This window comes from Mus caroli, chromosome 9 (assembly GCF_900094665.2).
Source record: "Mus caroli chromosome 9, CAROLI_EIJ_v1.1, whole genome shotgun sequence".
Lineage (NCBI taxonomy): Eukaryota > Metazoa > Chordata > Mammalia > Rodentia > Muridae > Mus > Mus caroli.
Window position 1 is genome coordinate 17,991,387 of NC_034578.1, and position 15,947 is coordinate 18,007,333.

The 15,947-nt window shown below is 51.1% G+C and overlaps 2 protein-coding genes across 8 annotated transcripts in view; both read right to left on the bottom strand.

Moving 5' to 3' along the window:
• Rgl3 (ral guanine nucleotide dissociation stimulator like 3) overlaps positions 1-2,255 on the bottom strand; it is an 18,464-nt gene extending 16,209 nt beyond the window's left edge. For 3 of the 5 annotated variants that reach the window (XM_021172330.2, XM_021172331.2, XM_021172333.2), the window contains exons 1-5: positions 2,173-2,246; positions 1,637-1,747; positions 836-1,065; positions 643-696; positions 290-504 (exon numbers count right to left, since the gene is read on the bottom strand). In XM_021172330.2, coding sequence (XP_021027989.1) covers positions 290-504; positions 643-696; positions 836-1,065; positions 1,637-1,747; positions 2,173-2,205 — 643 coding nt within the window. In that variant the 5' untranslated portion in view covers positions 2,206-2,246. Of the gene's footprint in view, positions 1-289; positions 505-642; positions 697-835; positions 1,066-1,636; positions 1,748-2,172 lie in introns of all 5 variants that reach the window. The other 2 variants (XM_021172329.2, XM_021172332.2) reach the window with 2 other exon arrangements.
• A 424-nt stretch (positions 2,256-2,679) lies between these two features.
• Positions 2,680-15,871, bottom strand: Ccdc151 (coiled-coil domain containing 151). Of its 3 annotated transcripts, none has more exons than XM_021171568.1 (13): positions 15,483-15,871; positions 11,111-11,232; positions 10,951-11,028; positions 8,165-8,335; positions 7,985-8,086; positions 7,771-7,896; positions 6,451-6,573; positions 5,791-5,943; positions 4,662-4,822; positions 4,423-4,579; positions 3,599-3,754; positions 3,204-3,288; positions 2,680-3,053 (listed from the first exon to the last, which is right to left on the bottom strand). In XM_021171568.1, exons 1-13 carry the CDS (start codon positions 15,709-15,711, stop codon positions 2,935-2,937), a joined length of 1,782 nt encoding a protein of 593 aa, XP_021027227.1. In that variant the 5' UTR covers positions 15,712-15,871; the 3' UTR covers positions 2,680-2,934. The 3 variants fall into 3 exon arrangements, with proteins under 3 accessions (XP_021027227.1, XP_021027226.1, XP_029337604.1); XM_021171567.1 differs by having other exon boundaries at positions 5,791-5,946; XM_029481744.1 differs by lacking the exon at positions 10,951-11,028 and having other exon boundaries at positions 5,791-5,946; positions 15,483-15,852.
• Positions 15,872-15,947: the final 76 nt, after the last annotated feature.

Consider the following 15,947-nt stretch of genomic DNA (forward strand, 5'->3'; position numbering starts at 1 on the left):
AGGGAGGAAGGAAAGAAGGAAAGAAGGAAGGAAGGAAGGAAGGAAGGAAGGAAGGAAGGAAGGAAGGAAGGAGAGGGAAGAAGGGAGGGAGGGAGGGAGGGAGGGAGGGAGGGAAGAGAGTTTTGTCTAAGAGCTGGGGGGGTGTGGCTCAGGGGTATAACGTTTGCACAAAAGTCTGAGTTTATTCCCAAGCACCAAAATAAATAAATAAAATGTATTCGGGGTCTGTCATTTGGAGCTGGGTAGGTGGTATTCTCTCAGAATGTCACCTGAATTGACCATCCCTTACCTGACCAAGCCAGTCGCTTTTCCTCCTCTGTCTGCTCTCCCTTAGCCTCCTTCAAGAAATCTTCTAGAAGTTTCTCTGCTTCCCTGGCTTCTGCCCCTCCTGGGGCTGCCCAGCCCAAAAAGATTCGGACATTGCCTAGGTTCTGATGATCAGGGGGGTCCCGGAAGTCCTGAGGATGATTTCGCAGCCAAGAACCCAGCACCGAAACTACAGCCCTGAACAGAGGGGTGTGTGGCTCAAAATTGAGTCCAAGGATCCAAACCGTTCCCAACCTTGCAGCCGTCAGACCCGACCTTGAGATCCCTCCCCCACGCTCCCTTGGGTCGAGGGTGTAGACTGGAATGGAAACCGACCTCAAGTTCTTGCTGAAGTTCAGATCCTGTCCCTCTGTCCTCTTGCTGTCTACCCTGGGAAGAAAGCCTCTATCAGATGGGAACAGAGCTATAGGGCGTTAGGACCTCGGTTCTGAATTTGAGGTGTATGTGTGTGTGCAGGCAGATGGGGTTCTGGGGATGGGGACATGCGGGTCTCCTGAAAATGACTGACCCAGCAGGAGGTGGTGGCGGCGGCGGTGGCGGGGGTAGCAGAAAACCCAAAACGCGGGCTGTGGGTACAAAGGCCCGGTGGGTGGCCAGGAAGGCAGGCACGAAGCCAGGATCCTGCTCGCGGTCTCCGGACACCAACTCATGCACCAGCCGCTCCAGTCGGGCGGCCCTCAGCGCCCGCACCTTGCTGGTTCGGTAATGAAGGAAGGTGTCGGTAGCAGGGATGGGGGTCTGCGGGGGAGTGGGGCAGTGAATGAAATAAGGTGAGGAGCGTTCCAAGCACCTTGTTTCCAATTATACCCGTTTCTGGCACTTTTGGGGGAAGGGGTTGACTGTGTCTTTTTCTGAAACTCCGAGACTCCCTAAATATACACCAATCATGCAATGCTCACATCAACTCCGCAGGACACCCCGCTACTCTAGCACTTCCCTCTGTGCCCTCCTCACCCGGCCACCCCAGGCTTCAGTCAGTTTTGCAGCCAAGCTTCACTGGCCAAGCCTGAGTCCCACCCATCACCACCTGGCCGCTCCTCCGTTCTGCTTTCCTGCACCCTGCCGGTCAATTTCGCCTTTGGGGGGAGCGCTATCACCTGGCCCCACCCCGTTTCCTGGATTCAAACCAAGTCACCTGGCCGCCCCCAGGCCCTTTCCACTCACCTGGTCGCCTCTTAGCTCCGCCCTTCCTCCTGGCCCCGTCCTTCTAGGGAGGCTCACCCTCAGCTCTCCAGCTTTCCCCTCTCCTCCTAACTCCCAGGCCCCTGAGCTGAGTCCGCCCTCACTTGCTCCTCAGTCCCTTCCTCACCTGGCCTTCTCCAGGCCTCTCTGGGGTCGAGCGCTGGCTGCGCTGCCGCCGCAGGGAGACGCTGTACACGGCGCCATCCTCGGTCTCCTCGCCCCAGTCCTGCAGCGGCGCCTGGATGTGGAGGCGGGCTCAGGGAAGTCCCCCCCCCCCCCCGGCTTCAGCCCCCTGCCTTTATGTTTGGCCTACTTTCCCGAACAGAGTATGCAAGACTCGGGGTGGGATCCCAGGTGGGTCCCTCTTCGCCACGGGTACCCTTCTCCCAGGTCTTGAGTGGATGGAGTATCATTTGGGGATATCCCAGAGTCCAATGTCACAAAGAATCTTTCTGTCACCTCCTCCTGAGATTCCTCAGACCCCCGTCCCCATCCCCCAAACTAGCCGCTTCACGGGGTCAGGAACTCTGAATCCCCAAATGGGGACTCCAAGGCACATCCATTTTTCAGAAAGATTAGAAAACGAGGGGCGGTCGCCCGGAGTTTCTGAATCTGGGGGTACACTAGGGACATGGGGTCCGAGGATCCCCAGCTTCCTCTTACCAGGGCCAGCTCTTTGCCCGCTGTCCTCTCCATGGCCCCGGTGCCCGTCCTGCTCCCTGGCGCCGCTGAGTGAAGCGGAAGGGCCAGCGGGCAGTGGGGCGGGGCAGCCGAGCGTCCAGTCGTGGGGCGGGGCTGGGCAAGGCGGTCCCACAGTTCCAGAGGTCCCCAGCCGGACCCCACCCCCGCACCCAGGCTAGCCTAGAAGTCCCGTTCCTTCCCAGAAGTGCGTGTCAATCTGTCACTCAGACATATGGGTGCAGGGGACACGACAACAGGTCTGTGTCCCCGGGAGGGAAGTGCTTTATGCTCGGTTGGGGTTGATCAATCCCAGGTGTAGAGGGTGTCTCCTATGTCTGAAGGGAAAGGAGGACACACTGAATCTGTACCATAGGTGATGGAAGCCATGCCGTCTCAGGCTAGAAGCCGCGAAGTGTCTGTGGCCCTGCATTTTGTGGGGGCAGCCATTTGGGGGGCGGTGCAGGGTCAAAAAGAGGTGAATACCCAGGGGGTTGTTCAGTGACCTTTATTGCGCGATTCTGAGGCGGGCACCAACCCGCCTCGAGAGATTTACTGTGGGAACTTCTGGCTCGGCCTTTTCTCTCCTCCGGGCGCTGCTGGCCTGCGGTGCTCCCTGCTTGAGCTTCCTCCAAGCCCTTGAAGGAGCCTCCGGGGCTCCCAGACACACACCACCCATAGGTGGACCCAGAGGGTCGGAGGGCTCCCTAGAGTCCCGGAGGCATCCGATGGGACTTGACTGCGAGTCTAAGATCTGCGCAACCTATTGCGCTTCTTGCTGCGGGCTTCGATTAACTTCTGGGAACGGAGCTTGAAGGCAGCGCGGGTCACCACATCACGGTCATCATCCTCACTCTCCTCTTCGTCTACAGAGAGGCAGGGGTGGGTGATGGGGAGGGTGAGAGACCTTTTCTTTTTCCCTTCCCAGCCTTCGCCACACCATCCACCTCCTCCTTGGCCTTGACTTAAGGCCAGCTCGCGCCCCTCCCATTCATCCCCCTTTGGCCCACACTGACCAAAGAACTTGTCCTTGACACTGGCGACGGGCAGAAGGATGCGGGTGTTGTATAGGGGCAGCTTTCCTTCTAGCGTGGCCAGGAACTGCACGGGGAGGGGGGGAGGGGGAGGCCAGAGAGAGATGCAGGATGGCAGTGAGGCTCTGTTCCACCTCCGTGCACCTTACATTGAGTTTCTACCGGATTCTAGGTGGAGATCACTGCCCACCCTTCGCTGCCTAGTTTCGGAGGCCCTGCCACCTGGGATCCACCCAGTCCAGGCTTCACTACTCTGGTTATGAAGGTCGCGCCCATTCAGCACCTGTGCTTCCTATCTCAGTCTGCTCTCTGATTTTCAACACACACCCCCCCTCCCCCGCCTTGGTCCCCACAGGCCGGGGTGGATTTGTGTGAACCTCTCGGTCTGCTATGTGTCGCAGCAACTCAGGCACATCCTGGCTCTCCAGTTGGTCCTGCAGTTTCAGCAGCTTTTCCTGGACAACTACCAGCAGATTGTACGCGTAGTCCTCTGAGTCCCGGTCTAACTTCTTTCCTGCCAATACGGTATCATCCTGCGGTGGGGACGGGCCAAGTTAGCTGAGAGATACCGTGCCCCTAGGTGGGGACACGATTCGCCCAACAAGTGGGCTTTCACAGAGGGAGAGCTTTGAGGTGCGCGTCTACCTCTACTGGGCAGGGCCTCTAAAATGAAAACCTCGACTTGAGGGCGGAATCTTTGAATCTGAGCTACATGAAGAACAGGGAGGTCTCTTTGAGATTAATGACACGACCGAGGCCAGTGTGAGGGTGGTTTTCTGAAGAAATGGAGCTCTTGTGGACAAAGTGGGACCTTCTTCACCCAGGGCCGCACCGCCCCTTAGACTTGGGACACCTGAGTTGGGCTGATGGTTGCCCATTAGAGCCAGAGTTTGGGACTGAGCAAAAGAGGACTTCCCCAGGAATGCAGGACCGAGACAGCGAGGCATGGTATGGGACTTTGCATTCTGGGCAGGAGACAGGGCTGGGAGCCTATGGCTTGTGTGGCATATTTATGCCAACTGCGCTGACGCTCTGGGAGGACATGGGCGGGGCTGCCAGAGATGGAGTAGGGCTTTCAATGTGGAAGAGGTTCTGCAGTGGAGCCTCCCAGGGACAGTGTCCATTAGGGGCGGAGCTCCTTGGGGTGGGGCCTCCCTGGGGCAGAGCATCAATGGGGGTTATTTAAAAGGGCAGGGCCTACCAGTTTTACGTGACTCAGTTTGTTGGCCAAATGCTCCAAGCAATCTTTGACCAACTGGAGGATTCGCGAGGTGTGATCCAGTCTCTCGTGGACATCATTGTGACGCTGCTCCTCCTTCTTGAATGCCTTTTGCATCTCTTCGTGGTGCCTCCGCTGGCTGTCGGGAGCCAGGAGGTTCAGCAGCTGCCAATGGCTGACTCCAGCGTCCCAGTAGCCTCCCTCAGCCACCGAAGCCTCACCTCACCAGCGTAGCATCCCCTGAGTACTTGAGGTTCTCCAGCTCCCTCTGGAGCCGCTGCTTCTCCTCCTTCAACTTCGCCAACGCCAGTTCATTGTCCTTCTTGAGATTCTCCAACTGTGTGAAGGTCTCGTCCTGGGCCAGGAACCTTCGCACCACCGCCTGCAGGCCACACATCCCTGGTCAGAGCCTGGAACAAGGGAGGCCCGAGGACACTATGGTCCTCTCTCTGTCACACAACATTGTGTGAGGACAGTGAGGGTCAGTCTCCCGACTGCTCCAAGATTGCACTTTGCCCCATGCCCTTTCCCGCCTATATTTGAGTCAGCTAAAATTCGAATGCGGAAGGCAGCACAGCAGTGAATATTCTCTATTCAAAAATGACTGTGCCAGCAAGTTCAGATGGAGCAAAGACATTGTGTCTCTAGGGCTCCATCAGCCCTCCCAGCCGTTTGCATATGCATGTGCCAAGGTGCACATGTGGATTTCAGAAAGCTCTCACTTTCCAGCTTGGGGCCCAGGGATGGCACTCAGGTTGCCAGGCTTGGGCAATCATGTTTACCCATGAAGCCATCTCACTGGCTCTAGACCCATTTCTGCAAAGGGGCCTTGGACAGCTGATCACAAAGGTCAGAGTCCTGGCCCTCCTGGTGATTAACCCCTTTTGAGGAGCAGCAGAGAACCTAAACTGGAGAAACTGACTGGAGTGGGGCGGGGGGCGGGGGGCGGGGAAGGGGGTGCTGTTCTGAAGCAGGACAGGCACCAGAGACACACAAGGTCTTGGAAGGCAAAGCCGCTCTTACCAAAAGTAGGGCACAGAACAGGCCCTGATTCCGCCATAGGGCGGTACCGGCACAGAACAGGCCCTGATTCCGCCATAGGGCGGTACCGGCAGTTTACTGAATCCTAGACCATTCCACACAGTGCTGGTCTGAAAAACAGAACCTGACAAATAAAACACCCAGTACTGACATACCAAAGAAGTCAGCTCAGGGGAGGAGTGGAAGTAAGCGAGGGCTAATGTGGACAGCTCTACGGGAGCTGGAGCTGGAACAGACAGGAGAGGACACCTTTAAGCAGAGAGGAGCCTTTGCTTGCCTGGTGCAAGCCCTCACATGCGAGGCACTCACATGCGATTCAGCTACTCCAGTGGCATCCTTGACCTTGCCAAACATCACTTCCATCTGGTACATACTCCAGCGCTGCCTCAGCTCCTCTTCCTTGTGGCGCTGGTGGTCCTGTATTGTATCTTCTGACTGCAGCAATACGTGGTCTCGGTGGGTCTGCTTTGAGGGTGGGGGACAGTCAAGGGCACCGTCAAAATCAGCTCTAGATAAGGCCTTGGGGCAGAGGCTAGGAGAGAATCTCACTTAGCTTAGATGGTGGGGAACAGGACAAAGGCTTGGGACTAGATACAGGCGTCCAGGTAGGAGTCAGATAGGTGGTCTCAGAACCAGGGTAAGGAGGCAGGATGGTAGAAGGGAGTAGTCTCCAGAGGGGATGGGCTAGACCCCCACTCAGATGTAGAACAAAAAGGCCTAAATTAAATGGGGAAGGATGAGTATAGGGTCAGATAGTCCAGGGCAGATCTGGAGGCCATGACCTATCCCAGGAAAGAAGCTGAGGTGAGATTGTGAGGGGAACCATTGGGTCAAATGGGGGCAGAGTCAGAGAGGGGTTAGGACAACTGGCATGGTTGGGAAGTCTCTAGGTCAGGATGTGTGTACCAGGCGAGGGCTGGGACCCTCTGGTTTGAGCTGGCAAAGCCCTACACCCTTAGATGTGCACACCTTGCGCTCCATACGCTCTGTCTGAAGTTTCTTCTCTTCTGCCCGCTTCTTGCAGTCGGTTATGTAATGCTCGCGCTTCTTGCGGTCTCTGATCGCAGACTCCTCCAGATACTGCAGCTGGTTCTAGAGGACAGACAGGGCACCTGATATCTATCCAGGCTATAAGAGGAGCAGCGGGCACAACAGCAATGTGATTGCCAGGAAAGGCTTAAAGAGAATTAGATTCTGACTAGGGTCCCCTGAGCCCTTGGTATTCCAGAACTATCTTCTCTTAATTGAAACACTCTCCAGTAGAAGAAGGAGGAGGCTTAAGGCTCAGGAAGTTCATGAAACTTACAATGCTCAAGAAACAAGATTCACGTACCGGGCAGTGGTGGCGCACGCCTTTAATCCCAGCACTTGGGAGGCAGAGGCAGGCAGATTTCTGAGTTCGAGGCCAGCCTGGTCTACAAAGTGAGTTCCAGGACAGCCAGGGCTACACAGAGGAACCCTGTCTCAAAAAGACAAAAGAAGAAGAAGAAGAAGAAGAAGAAGAAGAAGAAGAAGAAGAAGAAGAAGAAGAGGAGGAAGGAAGAAACAAGATTCATAAGGCTCCTCCCCATGTTACAATGAATGGGTGGGGTGGTGTGAATAGGTTTGGCCCCCACAGGCTCATGTGTTTGACTGCTTAGCACTGTTATGAGGTGTGGTTTTGTTGGAATAGGTGTGGCCTTATTGGAGTAAGTGTGTCACTGTGGGGTGGGCTTTGACACCCTCCTCCTAGCTGCCCGAGGATGCCAGTCTTCTCCTGGTTGCCATCAGGATAAGATGTAGAACTCTCAGCTCTTTTTCCAGCACCATGCCAGCCTGGATGCTGCCATGCTCCTGCCTTGATGATAATGGCCTGAACCTCTGCACCTGTGAGCCAGCCCTGATTAAGTGTCCCTCAGAAGAGTTGCCTTGGTCATGGTGTCAGTTCACAGCAATGGAAACCCTAACTAAGACTAAGGTGACACTGATGAATGGAACCCTAGAGATGCACACGGCTTTCATGTCAGTAGTGCCTCAGTCATGTTGTGAGAGGAAGGCAACAAACCCAGTGCTAGCCAAGTTGGTCTTTGGTGGAGTGGTTGGTGCCCTGGCTGCCCTGGCTGCCCTGGCCTGGAATTCACTGAGATCCTGCCTCGGCCTCCAAACACTGAGATTAAAAGCATGCATCTACCCACCTGTCGCTGGGTAGTGCTTTATGTGGGAATAGAAAATACCATCTTCCCAAGAAAAGCCATATAAAATCATGAGAAGGATCCCCACCCACCCCATCTGGGGCAGGCAGGCAGGCACCTTGGCAATGTCCCGGGCATTTATAGCCTCTTGATTCACTACTTTCAGCTCTTGAACCTCATGTTTGGTGTTCATCACTTCAGCCTCCATGGAATCTAGCCGGCTCTCCAAGTTGAGACTCTCCTCCTGGCATGTGGAGAGAGGCAAGGCTTGTGACTGCTGTCCCTGGTCAGGTCCACCCCGTCACCTACCTCTCTCTACAAAGTGTTCCCACCTGGAGGTAAGACTTGAGCTGCAGGTACACATTAGTGATGTGCTCTGCCTCCTCTGCCTTCATCCGGGCCTTCTCCAACCGATTTTCCAGGTTGCGCATGGTCTAGGGGATAGCAGGGTTAAGTTCCTCCTGCCACCCCTCATGCCTCCCCCAGAACCCCGCAGACCTCAGCAGCCCCACCTTGGCGGCCTCTGTGTTGCTGTCTTGGACATCTGCCATCTCCAGCTGGCGCAGGCTGTGCTGCAGCCTCAGGTCCTCCAGCCGTTTCTGCCGCAGTATTACCTGGTGTCGCAAGGCATTCAGCTGGTTCATCTTCTCCCTCAACTGGTGCTCCAGGTGCTCCAGGGCCTGCTGCAGGGGACGAGGGAGAGCAGATTCTTCTCAGCTCACTCGGGATCCCAAGTCCATGAGTAGCTGTTTTCTTGGAAGCCCTTGTCTCTCCGGACTCCTACCTGACTTCCAGAACCCTTGGCATTCAATGCTTTTCTTTTTTCTAACAGAGTGAGTGAGTGAGCGTGTGTGCGTGTGTGTGCACGCCCATAGGAAAATTTGAGCATTGCGCAGTTGGGCAGAAGCTATACCTGTGAGCTAGTCCCATCTCTCCTTTACTTTTTATTTTTTGAAGACATGGTCTTATGTAGTCTAGTTTAGCCTGGCTTTGAACTCTGTATGCAGCAAGAGATGAACTTCTGATTTTTCTGCATCCACCTCCTAGGTGTTGGGGTCATATTAGTTTTGTTTGTTTTGTTTTTTGTTTTTCAAGACAGGGTTTTTCTGTGTAGCCCTGGCTGTCCTGAAACTCACTCTATAGACCAGGCTAGGCTCAAGCTCACAGAGATCTGCCTCCAGAGTGCTGAGATTAAGGGCAAATGCCACCATGCCTGACTTTAAATTATTTGTGTGTGTGTGTGTGTGTGTGCGCGCACACACGCGTTCTGTCTGCATATATACCTTTATGCCAGAAGGAGGCATCAAATTCCACTAAAGCCGGGCATGGTGGCGCACGCCTTTAATCCCAGCACTTGGGAGGCAGAGGCAGGCGGATCTCTGAGTTCGAGGCCAGCCTGGTCTACAGAGTGAGTTCCAAGACAGCTGGGCTACACAGAGAAACCCTGTCTCGAAAAACCAAAAAAAAAAAAAATAAAATAAAAAAAATTCCACTAAAGATGGTTCTGAGCCACCATGTGGTTGCTGGGAATTGAACTCAGGACCTCTGGAAGAATAGTCAGCGCTCTTACCCACTGAACCGTCTCTCTAGCTCCCACACTCAGATTTTAGGTTCTGAAAATAGGACTTAGGTTCTCACCCTTGCACAGCAAACACAAAGTCACTGACTGAGCCCCTCCCCAGGTTCCTAGTTCAACTCCCATAACATTATTTATATTTTTACTTCATTTTTAATTTTATGTGTAATGGTGTTTTGTCTGCCTGTGTATCTATGCCAGGATGCCAGAAGAGGGCATTGGATTCCCTGCAGCTGGAGTTATGGACAGTTGTAAGCAGCCACGTGGGCGCTGGCAGTGAAACCCAGGTCCTTTTGTTTGTTTGTTTTGGGGCTTTTGTTTGTTCTGTTTTTTAAGGATCTTTTTTTTTTTTCTTTTCCTTTCCCTCTCTTCTCTCCTCTCTCTCTCTCTCTCTCTCTCTCTCTCTCTCTCTCTCTCTCTCTCTCACATAAAGATTAGCTGATGCAGTACTGGAATTGGCATGTGGCCACAGAGTGACCACACAGAGTCTCACTGCACAAGAGGTGGGTTCCTGGCATCACCTATACTCAGGCTGCCAAACTCCACTGCAGTGCCAGGCCCTCATCTGGCCACACCAACTGTGGTGACCTCAACACAAATATACTGGGCTGCTGTGCCTGTGTCCCAGGGGACAACACCCGTGTGCAGCTCCTGCCAGGCCCCCTGGAGAGGGGCGTAGCTGAAGGAACACTATCTATCAGGAAGGCTGTCCAGGTGGGGCCTCTGGTATTCTCAGGAGGGAAACTGACCCCTGATGCAAGAGCTGGTCAGAACTGGAGGGCCTTGTGGGTTTACATCTTTTCCTGTCTTTTGGTCTCAGTGCTCAGCTTCTCTGTTTTTTTGTTTTTTGTTTTTGTTTTTGTTTTTGTTTTTGTTTTTTGACAAGGTTTCTCTGTGTAGCTGTGGCTGTCTTAGAAGTCTCTCTGTTAACCAGGCTGGCCTCAAACTCACAGAGATCCACCTGTCTCTGCCTCCTGAGTGCTGGGTGCATCACCACCACCCAGCCCCGCTTTCTTTTTAAAAATGTGTTTCCATATTTAATTATGTGTATGTGCAAACGTGTGCACTGTCCTCAGAGGACAGAGCCATTAGATGAGGAGCTAGAGTTATATCCAGGCATGAGCAGCCTCACGTGGGTGCTTGAAATCTAACTTGGGTTCTCTGCAAGAGCAGTGCGCTCTCTTAACTCCTGAGCCATCTCTCCTGACTGAGATTCCCTACAGTTCTGGTCTTCAGGTCTTGCTATGAAGCCTGGGCTGCAGAGTGAATTCCTGCTCCTCTTGCCTAAGCCTCTCTGTACTGAGAATAGAGGCACGCAACCCTACACACGACACCTGTCAGTCTTCCACTAGGACACACCTTTTCTGGTTTATCACCACAAGGTCACCAACATTAACACTACAAGGTTTACATCTAATAAAGATTTTACTGATGGATCAATACGATGGCTCAGTGGGTAAAAGTGCTGGCGGCTAAGCCTGATGGTTGGAGCTCACTCACCAAAGCTCACGTGGTGGGGAGAACCAACTCCCCTAAGTTGTTGTTTGACCTCCACATATGTGCAGAGGCACCTGAGACCGCATATATGAAAATAAACGTTAATTTTTTTCATCGAGTGAATAAATGATCAGCAGCCGATAAGGAGAAAGCCTAGAGAGACAGCTCAGGGAAGCTGGAAGTCCAGTATGGAGTAAGTGGCGGTATGGTGATGGCCGGGCTAACCTCACAAGTCCTGTTCTTCAAGAACGGTTTCTCTGACTTCCATTCTTGAATGATTGCTTGAATCACTTTCGAGTCTCCCTGCCAAGGAGAGAAGCCCAGTAACTTCCTCAGGTCACTTGTTTGCTGCCCCAAACCCTGCCATTCACCTGTGCACCCTCACCTGCAGCAGGTCTTTGAGCTGCACGTGGAGAGCCTTGGTCTCCTCCTGAAGCTGGTTGATGGTGTCTTGGTTCTTCTTCATGTTCCACTGGGAGCTCTCATAAAAGGCCTTCCGGTCACCCTCTGGGGCAGACAGAGGTCACTGTCACTAGGTAGGTGGGTGGCATTTCCCAGAGAGAAGACCTACTTGGTGGTGGTGGTGGTTTTTTGTTTGTTTGTTTGTATATTTTAGTTTTGTTTTTAGATAGGGTTCCATGTAGCCTGGGCTGGCCACACACTTGTCATATAGCCAAGGCTGGGCATTGCTCCCCATCCCTCTGCCTCCCAAGAGCTGGGATTGCAGCTGTGCACCTGTCATATTACATCCAAGTTATGCAGAGCTGGAATGGAGTGTGCCAGACAAGCACCCTACTAGCTGAGCTGCAGACCCAGACTCTTTTACAGGAGAGGAGCAGGAGGAGGGGGAGGAAGAGAAGGAGGATGAGGAGTGTAAGAAGAGCAGTGTGTTTGTGTGAGCTCATCCACACAGGTATGGGGCGGGGGTGGGGCATACACCCATGCACTCGGAGACCAGAATGACATTGGTGTTCTAGCCCATTCTTTTATCTTTTTTAGAGATTTTATTTTGGAGGTTGGAGAGACATGGCTCAGCAGGCTAAGATCCAATGCTCTTCTTACAGAGAATCCGACTTCAGTTCCTAGCACCCAACTGAGTGGCTTACAGCTGCCAGGGGCTCAGACTTCCTCATCTGGGCTCCTTGGACACATACACTTCTATGCATAGACCCACACACAGATGGACAAATGTATACATTACTAAAACACACACACACACACACACATATATATATATATATATATATATATATATATATATATATATATACACACACACAAATTACAAATATATACATTATTAAAACAAAGTAATATACGTTGTTAAAATTAAGATCTTAAACTAAGTGTGTGTGTGTGTGTGTGTGTGTGTGTGTGTGTGTGCGCGCGCGTGCATGTGTATGGGGGTTGAAAACTGCACTTGGGTCCTCTATAAGAACAGTATCTTCCCTGCTGACTCATCTCTCTGGTCTCCCACCCATTCCTTTTGGAGGTGGGGTCTCTCTGTTACTTTGGGGCTGGAACATCTGCTAGGGTGAAAGTCAAGAAGGCCCAGTGAAGCTCTGTTCTCTACCCGACCAGCAGCTGAGGTCACCTGCACTTACAGGCACACCGAGCTGCATCTGTGCTGACACCGAAATTCTGCTCTGCAGGATTTTGAAGCAAGTGCTCACAATTGTGTACTCTCATCTCTCCACTACCATCACCCTCTTTGGTCTTGCTTTTCTCAGAAAGTCTCTTATAGCCTAGGCTGGTATAACTCACTTTTGTAGCCTAGGCTAGCCTTGAACTTTTTTTTTTTTTAATTAAAAGATTTATTTATCATTATATCTAAGTACACTGTAGCTGTCTTCAGATGCACCATAAAAGGGTGTCAGATCTCATTACGGATGGTTGTGAGCCACCATGTGGTTGCTGGGATTTGAACTCAGGACCTTCAGAAGAGCAGTCAGTGCTCTTAACCACTGAGCCATCTCACCAGCCTTAGCCTTGAACTCTTGATCTTTCTGTCTCCAAGTGCCAAGTGTTGAGATGCTAGGTGTGCTCCACCATTCCTGGTACTCAAAATCTTTTGCAAGCCATCTTTTGTTTGGTTTCTTTAAATAGGGTCTCAGTACGTAGCTCAGGCTACCCGGGTCCTCCTGCCTCAGCCTCAGCCTCAGCCTCAGCCTCAGCCTCAGCCTCAGCCTCAACCTCAGCCTCCTGGTATACACCACAAAGCCAGTGAACAGTGTAATGGTCCCTGACTGTTGAGAGAGGGTACACATGGGATGAATTCTGATGCCCTAAGGCATGGTAGAATAATAACAGCAGAAAACATCTCATGTGTTTCCGAATAGCTATACAAAGGATTATATGCCACACACAATAATATCAGTGATGTCTGATGATGACAACGCCAATTACCACAATCTAGTTATGATACAGTGTTCTATAATACAACTCTGTATCCCATAAACATGTATAAGTGTTCCACATCAATCAAAAACCTTATGAGCTAAATAGATGTGGTGGGTCACTTAGCAGGCAAAGGCAGGCCGATCTCTGGAGTTGGAGGCTAGCCAGGGCTATACAATAAGATCCTGTCTCAGAAAACAAAAGACAAACAAACAAAAAGCAAAAATCAGGGGCCGGAGAAATGGCTCAGTAGTTAAGAGGTCAGCTTTACCAGAGGTTTGATTCCCAGCACCCACAAGGCAGTTCACAATGGTCTGTAACTTCATTTCCAGGGGATCTGATACTCTCTTCCTACCTTCAAAGGCACCAGGAATACACATGGTACACAGACATACATTTAGGCAAAACATTCACATGCATAAAATAAAAAAATATTTTTAAAAAAGAGCAAATCCATATAGTGATGGCTGTAGATCATGCCTCGTCTGTATGAGGCCCTGAGTGTGATCCTGAGCAATGAGCAGAACAAAATGAATAAGCAATCTGGTGTGGAGGCACGACTTCAGCCTCAACACACAGAAGACCTTGGCAGGCAGGTTTCTATATCCAAGGCCAGCCAAGCCTACAAATCAAGTTCCAGGGCAGCCAAGGCTACCTTCAGAGACCTCGTCTCCAAACAAACAAACAGAACTAACAACATTGTCTCTACAGCCCCTAACTTCTTTTATTATGGGATGAAAACATCAACCTCTAGCATCCTATAAATCAGGTAGCCTGCTTGATCATACTTTTTTTTCTCTTAACATGAGAAAGGTAAAGACACGAGGGTCAGAAATTCAAGGTCCCAGGAGACTAAACTCAGGTCATCAGGCTTGGTAGCAAGTGTTCTCATTTGACGAGACATCTTGCCGACCTGAATTTCCTTGCTCTTTCCTCTCTTTCTTCTTTTTCAGACAGTCTTACTCTGTAACCCAGGTTAGCTTTTAACTCACTGGATACTCAATACTGTCCTCAAACGAATGGCAATCATCCAACCGTAGCCTCCCAAGTGTTCAATACAGACATGGGCCACCATGCCTAATTTACAGTATTTTTATTTTTTATGTATTTATTTATTTTCACTTTTTTGAGACAGGGTTTCTCTTTGTAGCCCTAGCTGTCCTGGAACTCACTCTATAGACAAGGTTGGCCTTGAACTCAGAGATCTGCCTGCATGCTGAGTACTGAGATTAAAGACATATGTCACCACTATCAGGTTTAAGATTTCTTCTTAATAATATGAGCAAAATCACACTAGGCTTTTCCAAACTGTGGCATAAGCAATATTTGGTCTTGATAATTCTTTGCTGTGGGGGCTGTATTAGGCCTAATAACATGTAAAACCTTCTCCTCGCCTATGCTTAATAAACTGGAGTAGTAGCCTCCTGCATTCAGCAAAATGATAATCAAAAAAGTTCCAGACATTGCTAAGTAGTCTCTGGGAAGGGCAGTATTATCTCCCCCCAGGGAAGCCACTAGTTTTTACTTTCTACTACTTAACAATGCACTATTTTAAAAAAACAACAACAACAACAAAAAACAATGCACTATTTGAGCATTTTATGAATGTCAAGTACTACCTGTGTAGTTCCTATGCCCATTTTACAGGTGGAAAAACTGAGTACAATTAGATGACTCTAAGTTCCCCAAGATCAAACAACTTTTATGCAGAGCAAGGATTCAGACCCCAGAGAAACAAACTCTTTTTGGGCTGAAGATATAACTCAGCAAAGTGCTTGAGTAGCATGAATAGAACCCTGGGTTCCAGCCTCAGCACCTCATGATGCCCGCATGGTGGCACATGCCAATCACTCAAAAGGTGGAGCTAGGTCTCCTTTGAGTTCAAGCTAGCCTGGGCCACATGAGGCTAACTCTCAAAAATAATTTAATAAATAAATAAAATTTGGGTGGGAGGGATAATGGCTCAGTGGTTAAGGGCATTTGCTGCTCCTGCAGAGCGTGAAAGGTTAGTCTCAAGCACCCACATTTGTCAGCTCATAAACACCGGTAACTCTAGCTCCAAGGGATCCAATACCTTCTCCTGGCATCTGAGAGTACTGCACTCTGTCCACAGAAACGCAAAACAGAACAATAAATAAGGAAAAGACTGAAGAAAAACAAACTCTAGAATCTGTGCTTTTCACTCACCCATATGCACATTAGAAGAGGTAATAGTACAAAGAAATGGGAAAGAAAGATAAGATTTGAGTGTTTGTTTCAAGTTGGTCACCTAGACTCGTGCTGGAGAAACACCTGTCACATAGCGCCGGGTGGGCACGGTTGATCCCGGATCCTTCGGTGCAGTCTGCAGCCATACTTACCTAACAGTTGGATTTTTCTTTGTAACTCAAGCACCTGTGCGTGCACAGAAGACTTCATTGCATGGAAGGAGGTTGCTGACTTGGGATGATGTGCAGGCCAGGCCTGTGCCCGGCCCATAGACTTGCTTCGGTGAACCTTACTGCCCTTGGCTTTGGAAGAGGGCGCTGGAGCTTGCTCCGGGCTAGTCACCGTGGTGGTCGCGGCTGCCCAGCACAGGGGAGACGTCATGGTTATCGGGTTAAGGTCGGGAAGCCTCTAAGGGGTAGGAGAGTAACTACAATTTGGCCTCTATAATCCAGGATCCTAAACACTGGTTCCCTAGGCTCTGGGAATGCACTTCTGCTAACTGCCTGGCTGCGGGCCTCTAAGCATCTCCCGGTTGCTAAGTAACTTCCTCCCCCCTCCCACGTTCCCAAGGAAACCGCCCGCGTTACACTCCACAGCTCTTATTGGCTGACTCGGTT